At 38.6% G+C, this 13,934-nt stretch overlaps 1 protein-coding gene across 6 annotated transcripts; it reads left to right on the top strand.

Annotated features, from left to right (window-relative positions):
* Positions 1-997: 997 nt before the first annotated feature.
* LOC148082498 (uncharacterized) lies at positions 998-13,387 on the top strand. Of its 6 annotated transcripts, XM_087789697.1 has the most exons (32): positions 998-1,081; positions 1,148-1,198; positions 1,537-1,602; positions 1,666-1,722; positions 1,821-1,889; positions 1,963-2,001; positions 3,040-3,093; positions 3,166-3,784; positions 3,842-3,990; positions 4,052-4,132; positions 4,193-4,279; positions 4,353-4,415; positions 4,826-4,885; positions 4,955-4,990; positions 5,058-5,114; positions 5,186-5,233; positions 5,317-5,379; positions 5,876-5,941; positions 6,025-6,117; positions 6,202-6,267; positions 6,330-6,437; positions 7,286-7,363; positions 7,502-7,552; positions 7,608-7,697; positions 7,794-7,886; positions 8,019-8,063; positions 8,122-8,193; positions 9,737-9,805; positions 9,872-9,911; positions 9,985-10,042; positions 11,143-11,488; positions 12,422-13,387. In XM_087789697.1, exons 1-32 carry the CDS (start codon positions 1,061-1,063, stop codon positions 12,824-12,826), a joined length of 3,300 nt encoding a protein of 1,099 aa, XP_087645823.1. In that variant the 5' UTR covers positions 998-1,060; the 3' UTR covers positions 12,827-13,387. The 6 variants fall into 6 exon arrangements, with proteins under 6 accessions (XP_087645823.1, XP_087645819.1, XP_087645822.1 ...); XM_087789693.1 differs by having other exon boundaries at positions 3,166-3,990; positions 5,320-5,379; XM_087789696.1 differs by having other exon boundaries at positions 3,166-3,990; positions 8,022-8,063; positions 8,125-8,193.
* The last annotated feature ends 547 nt before the right edge of the window (positions 13,388-13,934 follow it).

Raw genomic sequence — 13,934 nt, 5'->3', positions numbered from 1 at the left:
CAGTATAAAATTGTTGTGACCAAGAACATTAATTAATCTTTACCGTAAGAGACAACAAACACTCCTTTTTGTGGAGATAATTCATGAATTTATTTCAAATCATTGACGCTTTCCTGTCACATTATGTTTGGGATTATACATAAGGGCTTCTTATTAATTAATTTAGAGTTTTTAGATTTGAATCTTCAAAAATAATAAGTGTAACAGGCTGTTAAATTGAATCTCACAATGACTAGTTAGTTCTGTTATGGACTAACTAAGACAGCCAGAGCGTTCATATAAAAGGTACTTTACATTACAATTAAGAGAAAAGAAAACAGAAATATTTCAGAATATTAATAGTTTTTTTTATACCTTATAGAGTGTCAAGTTTAAGATAAATCAATACTATGTAATAGACAAAGAAGCACATTATTCTTATCGAATTGTATGGGAAATAAATATCTTAATTGTAAATAAATATAAATGGATATTATATCCATTAAAACGCGATGTCGCCATCTGCTGGACAAGTATAATAAAACAAAAAAACAAGAAAAAGTGGAGGATTAAAAATGTAAAGTAATTTCCATTCATTCTTCATATTTATGAACGCGTCATTTGTCTCAGTGCGCGCGCGTCACACCTGGTACAGCAGAGCAGGGACAACCGGTCGGTTTGCATTGAGATGTAGGGGAAAAGTTTTAGCAGTTTGAGAATTTACGACACACAGGAACTTACTGCAAGTTCACTTCAAAATAAAAATACATTTATAGAAAATGTTTCATAATAATGAAAAGCTGAAGATAATAAGTAATAGTAAACTCACGTTTAATCATTGTCAGAATAAGAAAGATTATATATAATAAAATGATTTGCGTCCTTGAATTGCCCGTCTATGTGCAGCTAGGAATAAAATAATAATCGATGTCTGTTAATTAGTAAATTTAATCTACCGAGCATGCGCAGTATCACTTATTCTGAAATGGCCGGATGTTGCGCTTCTGCGTTCTGAGTGCGAGCTTGATACAGGTGCGCGGGGCTAGTTTGTAACGTGGAAATCACGACAGCATTGTGGAGGATGAGAGGTCAAAGAGACGAAGTAAGTTTTAGCGCTTTTTTTTCCGTGTGTGTAACAAATGTCTTTGCTGACGTCAATGTTTGTCAGGCGGACAAGGAGGCGGATAGTGGAGAAAATGCACCTGCAGAGAGAAGATCTGTAAGTCACGTTTAAAGTTTAATAAGTCGAATGGTAATTTAGCTTTAGTAAGAAATGTGTTAGAATCGATATGGTGTCATTTAAATTACATTTATTTATTTTAATGTCTTTCTTTTCTTTTTTTTTTCAACGTAAAAGTCATAAGAACAAACAAAAGGTTGATGTGGAGATTACAACTGTTATATTTATTCCCCCAAAAATAATTTGACCGAATAAGAATAAAAGATCAAATATATCTGACAATCGATTATAGGTTGAAATGGTTAAATTTAGATCATATTTCTACAATTTACAAAAGTTTGTTGCCCTATTAAAATTCTGTATCCTGGTCTCCTCAGAGTGTTGAAGTCCTCCAGAGTCTACTAAACAAAGTCTCCCGAAGTCCCTACAACAGTCAATACTCAGTAAGTGGTTGCAGTGGTTTCACCCTCAAGATTGAAAAACAAAACATCATTATCTGTTGCCAGACTCTAGTTTCATCCGACACCAGTGGATCCACGCAGAATGACTCTCTAAACAAACAGGTCGGTCACGTCTAGATTCCATACAAGAGCTGCTTCACTTCAACAAATCAGCTCGTAAACATGGTAAAGAACTGAATGACGATTGTGTTTTTCTCCAGGACGGTGATCTTCTCGCCGACTGCTCGGCTGGAGATGTGAGGAGCAACGACCAGCCTGTCTCCTCTGAGGTAGACACATCCTTTCAAAACATAGCCTTAAACACAAGGGGATTTAAATCACATAGAACTTCTTCTTACTCAGAATCTAAAAATGGAAACAAGCCTCTCGTCTGGAGTCCAGGTAAGATCCACGCCCTCGACACTTTTGTTGTCTTAACACTAGGTCGCAGTTGTTTGGTCACATTTCATGAGGAAGTATATCATCGTGATTTAACCATGATGACTTTGCAATATTAATGTGCTTCAGTTACCATTTATGTATCCAGACATTCAACAACATGCTAATGTAAAAAGACAAAATCTAGCATAAATATTTTAAGCAAATTCCTTCAATTAAAAACGACCTATTTTTCTTGTTTATTACATTTGTAGTTAATGCCATCAATTTTATGATTTGGTTTTCTTGGAGATACCATGTCAGTGGTGTGTATATGTCTTAGTATTTTGAATATATAATGATGAAGATGAAAAGAAGTCGTTCTACATTCATGTTGTTTTGTGTCCTCTGATGAAGGCCCCCCTTTTATATTAATAATAGAACATTAGAAAAAAAGAACATTTAGGAATTACTTTTTCATATATTACAGTTTTAATTGAAAAAATGTACTCATGACTTTTTACAAAAGCTTTTAGCGCTTAAGTTCAATGAAAATTAAAAGTGTAATTTATTTTAAGAATGAATTGCCACAATTCATGTGAAAATATAAAACTACAAAGTTGACAAATGCAGAAGCAAGGATGCTTAACATAGAAACATGGGTAAATATTTATTATTGATTCAAACATACAATTCAAAAGAAAAAAAAAGTATTTTTAAAATGATGATGACAAAAAGACTTCATGATGTATAGTGGAGGTTGTAATTGAACTTAAATATGATGGCAGAAAAGTTAAAAAGCTTTCTACAGGTGCTGTAGCAAAGCTATAATTGCTTCTTGTCAATGTTACTTTACAACAAAATCTTTTTAAGTTTTAACAACTGATACATATGATATAATCAAAGTGTATTTACAAGACAAACAAACGTATTAAACAATAGATATACATCACCTTAACTTCATGTGGTGTCCTTTAAAAATACATGTTCTCGTTCATTCATTGTTCATTTGCTCGATACAATCATCTCTCTGTTAATTATTTTCTCTTCTTTTTTTTCCAGGATGGACTCAATGGTGGCATGTCCCGAACAAATCCCTTTTATGCATATTATTTAGTATGTTTTTTTCAAGTCATCCAAACATATCTTTGTGAAAACACGTTGTATGATTGTCTTCTCTGTCCTCAGGAGTCTGGTTACGACAGTCGGCAGACGGCAGAAGTGTCGCTCAGGTCATCGGGGATCATTGTGCCTCCGCCGGATTACGAGAGTTCTCCTGCTGATCCTCAGAGAGAAAGCCATAACCTAGAAAATGGTTCCACGGAGCATCAGAAAGATCCATCCTGGACTCCCACTCCAGTTCCCAGGTCGAGGAAAGCAGCGCCGAAGAGATCAACTGATGAAACGCATCGTGGTCTCACCCTGGACAAAGAGAACCTCTCGCTAAATACCGGCGATGTTCAGGATTTTCTTCCAAAGGAGGTTGACCGGGCGACGCAGTCGAACTCGCCCAACATTTCTGCTAATCCTTTCCAAAGTTTTTTAAACAACGGAAATTACTCTGATCAAACAACAGGGCAACAGGCCCGTAAATCATCTATGGAGACGAGGGATGAATTCTCCCCTTTCTCCTCATCCGACCTCTTCCCAAGTCCAATTACAAAGAACTTGTTCCAGGATCTCAGCCCCGTTGATGACGCTCATGATAAAGAACCCAAGATGTTCCAGAGGTCTTTACGCCGAAGCAGATTTGTACGACCTCCTTCTTCAAAGCTTTTGAAAAATGGAGATATATTCGATACGCCCGGTAAAGCGAATCCTAACGCAGACATCTTCACGGCGACATCATCAAACTCCCTTTCAGAAGCTCAACTCCAGGTCCCTGATGTTCCGAGCGGAATACTGTTGACGAGCCCTAATGGGACGAGTCACGACGTCCTCCAGGAGAGTCCTGTGGTCAGGCCAAGAAATGGCTCCACATCTCCCAGCAACTCTCCGGCTGATATGGAGCACGTATGTACTTACTTTAAAACATTAATCTAAGAATCAAATGACTTTAATGTTTCTGTTTTAGGTCCAAACATTCAAGCGACCACCAAGACCGCTCCCTCGGATCAGACCCTCAAGGCCAGATAAGCCGCCCAAACCATCAATGGTTGTATGTCGCGTTGAAGTTTCTCTTGTTGAAGTGCTAACCTGTGGACACTCTCTGTAGAAGGAGGCAGTTGTGCCAAAAACCTTGCCCAGACCAGCCTTCAAGCCTCTCCTAAAACCACCCGTTCCTATCAAACAGAAAACACCGGTGTGTAATTGGCTTGACCCAACTCTTCAGTTGAATTAGGTTATCAGACGACATCTGACGAAGTGTTTTTCAGAAAAGTAAACCAGTGGATCCAGAGGACTTTGTGGGCTTTGAGAACATTCTTCTAATTGGACAGGTGTGTGTTATTGAAGCCACCACACTTGGCTCAATTGACTTTTTTGAAGTAGGCGTACCATGTGAAAGAACATCATTAGCATGAAGAGCATGATGGTTGTTTGTTTCCTTGACACTATTCATTATTGTTTTCTAAAAGGGTTCATCTTAGATAATGGTTTGATGGATTTTTAATTCCCATTGTTAAGCAATAATTATAATGATATAATGAGTACTTATATTAGAAGAGAATAACTTGTTCTTTGTATCTCTTTGTGATCTTACAACGATACAGAGTCAGCTTTGTGTGGCTAACAGCTAACTTAATTTACCAATTGGATGGCTTGGAACTCCGTGGAGACCAAACCAAACCAGAATCTTATCAAATACTTTGCGTTTTCAGTTGTCATGACTGAGATGTTTCCTTCACAGGAACACTGTGTGGAGGACTGGCCGGACGATAGTCCAGAAGTACAGCCTCATTTTAAACCAGTAAGAACCTGCTGAGACAGAATCAATGTAATCTTCTTTATGACGTGAACGATGTGTTGATGTCTTCAGGGCGGGACTTTGAGGTTACGACGAGAGTCTTTGCTGGTAAGAGGTTTCTGTCCAGATAGTATATAGTATTACCAAAGACAACTCTAATATGGCTCTCCATCAGATGAAGACCGACTCGGATGGAGGAAGTGGGGAAGAGCAGAGCTCGAGTCACGGCAAAGTACTTTCCAAATCGCAAAAACTACATTTTCATGTTGTTTCTGTTTGTAAATAAATGTTTGGCTGTTTCAGAAGAAAGACAAGTTCAGGGTCTCCATGCTGTCAAGGAGAGGCTCGAAGGTATATTAACAGCCTACATTTAATGATCAGTTTCATTCAAGAAAACTCTGTTTCTCTAAATCATCTCGATGTTTTCAACTCAGCAGGATAAATTCCCAGAAGACAACAAGAGTCATACTCTGCCTCTTCCGCGGAGATCATCCAAGGTTTGACCTCTAACCTCTTGACTGATTCAGAAAAGTACCGTGACCTAGATTAAAAAAAAAACCTGGCATCACTGATAGACAAAAATATTTTCTAACCGGTCGAACAACCTTAAGCGCTTCAAGGCACGAGAATGATTTCCTGATGTGAAAAAACAAAAACATCATGTGAACTCTTTTAAAAAAAAAAAAAGAAAGGATGTTACCTTGGATAAGAAAGACGTAGAAGGTATAATAACTTGCATTAAGAAAGAAGGGGTATTAAACACGATCTGTAACACCTTTATGTTTAAATTAATACATAACAATGTATGTTCAGAAGCATAAACGTGAAGCAAATATTTCAATTGACGCTTAAAGATTATGATGACATATTATTGCCACATATTTCTTTACATGATTTCTTGTAACTTGAGATCTTTATCTCAAAATATTCCAGGAAACCTTTAACCCACTCATTACCCTCTCATCTGTCTCACCTGAGCACTTGTTTTCGTAGGACTATTTCCCAGATTACTCTTCAGAAAAGCAAGAAGATGATGAGTTTGGTGAAGCCGACTTCAAGGTTAGTTCAATGTCAGTCTTTGATTATCGTTGATGAGTCACTTGAATAAGTTTTAATTGGCCAATGTTGTGTGCGTTGAATAGAAAACCCCTTTAAAAACCAAAATGAACAAGATGCTCAGACGAGCATCGACTGCCTCTTCAGTTTTTGATGTTAAACGCGGCAGCAAAACAAAAGTAAGTAAACACTCCATGGCTACTCTAATAATGAGTATTACTGTGTCAACTGTGGTTCTAAATGATAAACTCTTTTTCCTGTAGGTCTCAACACCAGACGACAGCACTGGAGACGAAGAGTGTTGTGGACGACATGATGAGACTGAATCTGTACGACTTGTTTCTCCATAAAGATGAGATATAGACTTAAACCTCGTGTATTTTCTCTGCAGAAGAGGAAAAAGAAAATGAACATCAAGTTTGTCCCTCAGAGAGGTTTTGCTATTTCCGTGGACAAGGACAAGAAGCCGCTTGGAGCAGAAGGATACACTCCTCGCAAGGTGAGGTCGATTGATTCATTGATGAAGATCGTCAAATCTCAATGGCTACATTGATGCTGCTCTACTCTTGAGTCTCTGACAGATGTGAGGGTGTCAACTATATTTCTCTTTGTCTACCAAGATTTTTTTTGCAGTTCATAGTTTATTGAGAAAAGACAACCAAAGGAAACTCTTTCTTCAAGTCATAGAAAATAATTGCCTGTATTGGTTTGTTTCTTTACTAAAAACAATCAAAACGCTTTTTCATGAAGTTTCTGTCCATCGATTTGAAGTGATTGGACTTTGTTTGGCCTCAGGGTCAACGTCTAGATATAGGAAGGGATTCATCACTGACTTGTATGGCTTCCTACTGCTGCTGCTGCTGATTTAAAAATTAATTTAAATGTTCAATTTTTAAAAATTGTGTTGGTGGCAATCTGAGCTACTTTGCCAGAGGCCTGTGCTTTCTGAGTGGAATGTTTCATCGTCTTCGTTCATGTTAAAGACACAACATAAGATAAGAATACTTGTTCTGCACAACAATTTCTTACACAAAGTCAACATTCCTGACGTTGTCTGTTGAGAATCGTGGCCACAGACTTTTCTACTTTCCTTCTCCGATCAACACGTCAGCACGTCAGTGAATGGAAGTGACGTTGACATGTTGACGGACGTGTCGTGGCACCATGACGGCTCGCAGTGCAGAGTAATGTCACGTCAATTTAGCACAACGTTGTACTTGTATCTGTATTTAGAATACTTGATAGTTTGATGGGATTTTAAAGTTTGCATCCATTGTTTTTATAGGTGACAGATTTGATCTTGGGTTAAATAACACGTTTTCATACTTTTTGTTTTTTATGAATCAGGATTCTTTCGTGGATGATGACCTGAAGAAACCCCAGCACACAAGTCCATATGACTTTGAAAATGAGGATAAAAAACCTGTGAGTTTTTGTCACCCTCGTGGTTTTATCTTCTGTCGAAGAAATAAGATCTAAATACATCCTAATCTTCTTTCCTTCACCATGTTCAGTAGAAGAATCTCTTTTCTTGAGTCGATGTTTTTAACGTTTGTTTCACAGAAGAGATCGACGATGAAGAAACTGCTGCAGCGCAGGCGTCGCACGTCGAAGGTAAATCCTTATTTGACCTGTAACTTACTTTGTGGTAACAAATGTCAACCTTCAGGACGACATGCTGGACGATTATCCCAAGAAGAGCAGCTTCTCCGCTGAAGAGTTGGATGAAGACCAAAACAGGATGTACGATTACAATGCTGTAAGTTAAAGATGCTTAACGTTATTCAACGTATTGATTGTATATAATGTAATATGACAAGCAAGTGTGTCTTTACAATGTAAATAACTGTGTCAGGGGGATTATGAGGAGGAAGAGTCGGTGAAAGGCTGCAGAAGTCCCAGGGAAGTGTACGAATATGAAGAAGACGAGCTAGGAATCTGCAAACAGGTTGGACTTTCACTCTTTACCTTGTGTATGTGTGTGGGTTTAGTTCAAATAGTATTAATACAAGTCAAATATGAAAGAAGACATTAGGATTAAGCAATAAAGTGGTGTTAAAAATCTTCTCCTCTGGAACAGAAGAAATCATCCAAACTCAAAGTCTTCAAAAAGCACAAGTCCAAAGTAAGTAGTCGATGGTTTAGTAACTGAAGTCGCATCTCATCTAATTTTTTTTTCTCAGCAGAACAAACGTCATGAGGAGAGTTTTGAACTCCCGCCGGGAGCTCCGCCAGGACTGTCCGAGGCTGCTCAGGTCAGTAGTTAGTTTGAACCATCTTTGTTGAAATCTTTCACTTGTCCGTTAAATCTGTGTAGAGGCTGGTGTCTGTAATAAGACAATAGTAAATTATTCATCTGTCATCGGATGATTTTTAGGTTCCTGATGTGACGGAAAATGATCTTTGTACATTCCATAAAAGTTACACCAGGATCTGGCAACGAGTATTTTCAACCATAAGATAAATAAAGTTGTGTTAATGTGATGAGAGTCAAGGGTGGAACTTAAAACTGCTTATTTCTCCTTTAACCTTTAACCCACATTTCTTTTTCCTTATCACATAAACCTGCTTTAATGGCTTGTTGTGCAAACAACTCATGTTATCACTGTGATCCAAACTAAAGAAGCATGTGACTCTTGACAACATCTCCTCTCACCGGTGACTGACAGGTCAGAGACCAACAAAATATTTTTCCTGTTCTGTTTTCACTCATGACTTTGAGTGATTTTATCACAGCCCTAATATATACTGAAAGTGCAATTGGACGAGTGCAGACGAGTGCACAGCTTATCGAATCATAAAAACTGTAGTTTAAATACTTCTAATACTTAAATACAAATGTACTGGAGTTATCTGCATTAAGAACAGTTTTTTTGGTGGTTCCCTCTGCTCTTGTTGTGTTTAGATTCAAAGCTAGTTTTCACCCAAGCAACTAAGTTTGTGATTGTACCAACTTGCAATGATTAGATGGACCTCAAATGCCCAGTTTTCATTATATAAGCCGATTCCACAAGTATCGTATAAAGAAACAAAAAAATGAGTTTTCAAATAGTTTTCACATTTGTCACCTGTAAACTACTACCTCAGTAGATTATAGTTCTGCAGTAAATTTAATAAAATAACAATAAAAAAAAGCAATAATTCTTGATAATTGATCCCTTATTTACCATGGATTAATGCCTACTCTTAATCTAACACAGATTTAAACTAGTGGCTCCAAACTTCTTTCTTTCCACGTCCCTTTAGCACATCAACATGTACGTCATTTGAACTAATTTTTTTTAATTCATTTGCAGAAAATATTAAAACCTTCTGTTTTACAGACAAACTGTAAAGAAATAATGTTGATATGTAAGAACCGGCTGTGGTGCGTTCAAAGACAACCCACGATCTGGGTACAAATCATGGTTTATTTCTGGTTTAATCTATGCTAATCCACTTTTTGTTTTTTGTTTCTCTGTACTTTCTCCCTGGATGGGACACATTCCTGTTTCATGTGACTGACTGGCCCGACAACATAGCAGACACACCACAGGACGCATTGTTACGTTCAACCGACACGCACTCTTTGTTGCTTATATGCTAGTTTTGATGAACTGAAGCTGTAGATTCAGAACCTAAATGCTCCTCGAAGACTTTAAGAATATGGAATATGCTCACAAAGTGTCTAAAAATGACTGGTCTTCAGTGGAATGTGGTGTGAAGCCTCCGTTGCTTCAGTGTGTTGTGACTCCCGACAGCTTCTGAGCAACAAGCTGTTGCCTGAGAAGTATCTTAAAACCCTGTCATGTGACTCAGGCGGAGTGGATGGCGGCTCAGGTGGACGAGCGCACCTTGGCGGGGCTGGAGGACGAAGATGCAGACGGGGTCAGTATTTCACCTTCACCTCCGAACACAGAAGATGTTTAACCGTCGACCGATTCTGTCTCGCAGGACACTGACAGTCTGATGGAGTGGTGGTACAAAGTGGAGCGTGAGTGAGATTTTTAAAGAAAAAAATCCACAAAGTGGCCTTTTTTAAATTTGTTTTCTGGATCATGTTCTAGAATGGGACGAAGTGCCGTCAGACGACGAGAACAAGACCATACAAGAGGACCAGTCCAAGTAGGTTTCTGTGCCATCATCCAGTTGTGAGAGTGTGTGCTGTTGTTACTGAACTCTTCCTGACATCTCAAGCTATGCTGCTTCAATTTAGAGCGGGGGGCAATAAAAATGTCCCTGAGGTTCAAGCCAAAAGAGAGGAGAACAGCACGGTTAACAAATGTATTTGTGGTATCCCTTGTGTTGTCTCTGGGTCAAGGTGGACGACCTCCACCACTGCATATGTCCGCCAGCGACGTCTGGGATATCTCAAACACATCTGTTTTTTATGGCATTCGGGTCATCTTGACCCAGAGACGACGTAAGGGATATCTCAAACACATATGTTTTTTATGGCATTCGGGTCATCTTGACCCAGAGACGACGTAAGGGATATCTCAAACACATCTGTTTTTTATGGCATTTGGGTCATCTTGACCCAGAGACGACAAAAGGGATACCTCAAACACATTTGTTTTCAGGCCCTCGGGTCACCTTGACCCAAAGATAACACAAGGTGTACCACAAACACATTTATCTTCGGGCCTTCGGGACACTTTGCCCCAGAGACGAAATAACGGCTACCTCAAATACATTTGTTTTTTGGGCCCTTCGGGTCACCTTGACCCAGAGATGACACAAGGGATACCACAAACGCATTGAGCTTCGGGCCTTCAGGTCTCTTTGCCCCAGAGACGAAATAACAGCTACCTCAAATACATTTTTTTTTTGGGCCTTTGGGTCATCTTGACCTTGAGATAACACAAGGGACACAACAAACACATTTGTTTTTGGTTTAAAAAAAAAAAAAAAAAAAGGGGAAAAAAACAAGTAAACCTAACTATTCCAATTGAAATTTTATATCTGTATTTTTAATGAAAGGTTTATAAATAACTTTTTTGTCCAAAAATAGTCCCAATATTCACTAGGGAAATAATTATTCAGAAAAAAGACAAAGAAAAAAAAATCCTAAAAGAAGTTGTATATTTAAAGTGAACACATTATTAAATCAAAAATAAAATGGCTAACACGGTCAGAAATGTGTGTCTGATTAGGTTTCACCCAAATCTTGTTTGTATATTTGCGTCATTATCGCGTATTAAGTCACGTTTGACTCCCTGCAGGTCCTTCAGCATCCTGGCCGACAAGGTGGATCGCGGCCTGCACGTCTTCAACAAGGTGTTCACGGAGCGAGCCGAGCTGCTGTGGCAGTACATCATCACGCTACACGCCATCGCCGACGACATCAGCACCTTCCACCAGAAGGCCAGGATCGCCAACATCACGGGCGGGACCACCACCGCCGTCGGAGGAGTGACCGCCATCGCCGGCCTCGCCCTGGCGCCCCTCACTCTGGGCGTCTCCCTGGTCATCACGGCCGTGGGTCTGGGGGTCGCCACGGCCGGCGGGATCGCGTCCGCCTCCGCCACCATCTCCGACAACGTCAACAACATGAACGATCGGAAGAAGGTTTGTCCAGAGTTTTTATGTCGGAAACAAGTTTGGAAGTAAACGTGAAGCACCTGCTGTCACGTGACGTAGTAGTAGTGAGCCATGGAAACCCTGATTGCAATGGCCAGGATGTTAACACTATATTTTTCTTACAATTTCTTTCGAATTTCTTACACTGATTTTTATTACATGGACATTTTTTTTTGTTGTTAAATTTACATTGATTTATTTTTACAATAATTAGTTTACACTGTAGATTTTCACATTTAATCTTTTGCACAATTTATTTATTTTACACTGAATCCCTTACATCAAATATCTTACGTTAACATTATTTACATAGAATTTTTTTAAACGTAGAATTTTTTCTTTAACTGAATCATTTTTTCTTTAATTGAATCAAATCTTTAATTTAATTTTACATTGAATCCCTTAAATCGAATATCTTATGTTGAAATTATTTACATAGAATTTATTTTAGCGTAGAATTTTTTTCTTTAATTGAATCATTTACACATCTTGTTACACTTGATCCCTTACACCGAATAGCTTACGTTCAATTTATTTACATTGAATGTTTTTCTTTAATTGAATCATTCACACTTTTTTTCATTGTATCTTTTACACATTTAATTTTACACTGAATTTCTTATGTTGAATTTATTTACATTGATTTTTTTTTTTTTTTTTACATTGAATTTTTTTTAATCATTAACATTTAATATTTTACACATTTAATTTTACACTTAAGGCAAAAAACAACAGTGCTAGAAATGTATGTATCAAAGTCAAAGCCTGATTTTGATGCTGTAGAAATTCAGTGTTTGAAATTCCTATTCAAAGTCCGCTGGCACACGTTTACATCCAAACATAGTTATTGATTATTTTTGTCATTTATTGAACTCCGAAGCATGAGATCCTCCATGTTCTGACGTCATGAACCGTGTCCAGGTGGAGTCGTTGCTGCTGGAGTACGAAGAAAACCTGCAGGTCGTGGCGAAGGTCCTTCGCTTCGTCAACCACGGCATGTGCAAACTCCGCGGTCACCCCTTCCTGCGCTCGGGCACTCAGCACTACTCCCAGGACTGGGAGATCCGGAGGGCGGTCCAGATGATCAGCATGGCGGACGCGCCGGTGATGCGGGCGACGGAGGTGACGGACGAGGCCTTGTCCACCCTGCAGGGGCTCTTCCAGGGCATGGACAAGTACTTCATCAAGGACACCCGCGAGCTGAAGAAGGGATGCAAGAAGGCGGTCGTGGCTCAGATCAAGGAGGTGGCCAATGTGCTCAACGATGCTGTAGTGGAGCTGAACGGCCTCAGAGAAGACCTGCAGGACGCCTTTGGAACAGTGTGACCCGGTGGACACGATGGAGTGGAATCTGCTGACCTCTTCTGGCTGAACTGCTTAACTGCATCCAATTGAACTTCAGGAAGCTTTCACTCATTTTAATGATGTTTGTGCAGATAAGGTTCTTGAATTTTGCATGTAAAATGATAAAAAGATCTGAATCAAACTCCTCTGTCTACATAAGTGCACAGTTGGTGGAAGGTTGCGAGTTCAAATCCCTTCCGAGTAAGAAGACGGGACGGTTGTTCAACATGAAAGCGATCAGGGCCGGGTCTAGACAGGCATGTATGAGGGGGCAGCCACAAATCTTGAGGGGGCATTGTGCTGTTACTTACTTACTTGCATGTAAGTTTGAGGGGGCACAACATTTATTTGAGGGGGCCAGGCCCCCTCTTGCCCCTGCCTAGACCCGGCCCTGGAAGCGATGAAAGTCATAATTTATTGAATGATTAAAATAATGTGTGTTTTTACCAAGGTGATTTAAAAGTGTATTGTTGTCTATTTATATTCTTGTCATCTGGAATACTTAAATTACAATTAAACTTGTTGTTGTGTGTATAAAAAGTATATTATATTTATGTGTCATTTGTGGGTTGTAAAGTGGATTTATGGCCAATTTTAGAACAATAACATGCATGTCCGCGTAAGTCCAAGTAAATAGTACTATGCAGTATATCAAGTTATGACCTCCAGTTAAGGTGCAAGGCTTATCTTTCAATTCAATTATAATTTAAATTATTGTCAGTCAGTATTGATTTATACAGTTTATACATTTACTAGGTCAGTTTCTCTTTGGTTAAAATCATGTTAGATTAAACCGTACATTCTGAAGATCGTTTGAAAGTGAGATAATTTCATGTTTTTTAAAGCTCATATTTTTAGCTTTTGCAGGTGTAAATGTTTATGATTGTATTACTAGTTCAACTCGACATATACCGTTTCTCATCTTTTCTTCCTTAAATATTACACTTTATGGCATGAAACTTCTTTTTGCATTTGATTTATTTTATTTTGAATTGTAAAATTCACTTTTCTTTTTCTTCAGCAACTTTAAATTCAAGTTATTTAAAATAAATAATTCAATAAAAAAAAATATTTTAGAATGTCCGTTTAT

Source organism: Callionymus lyra, chromosome 4, assembly GCF_982586985.1.
Source record: "Callionymus lyra chromosome 4, fCalLyr1.hap1.1, whole genome shotgun sequence".
In the NCBI taxonomy this organism is placed as follows: Eukaryota; Metazoa; Chordata; class Actinopteri; order Syngnathiformes; family Callionymidae; genus Callionymus; species Callionymus lyra.
The sequence above is the reverse complement of the archived record's forward strand: the minus strand, read 5'-3'. Positions and strand labels throughout refer to the sequence as shown.

Excerpts from the sequence above, each read along its gene's own strand:
- LOC148082498 (XM_087789692.1), top strand. The coding sequence starts at position 1,061 with ATGAGAGGTCAAAGAGACGAA. Across the intron at positions 1,890-1,962 it reads ACCAGCCTGTCTCCTCTGAG|AATCTAAAAATGGAAACAAG; the intron begins GTAGACACATCC and ends CTTCTTACTCAG. Across the intron at positions 7,698-7,793 it reads GGATGTACGATTACAATGCT|GGGGATTATGAGGAGGAAGA; the intron begins GTAAGTTAAAGA and ends TAACTGTGTCAG.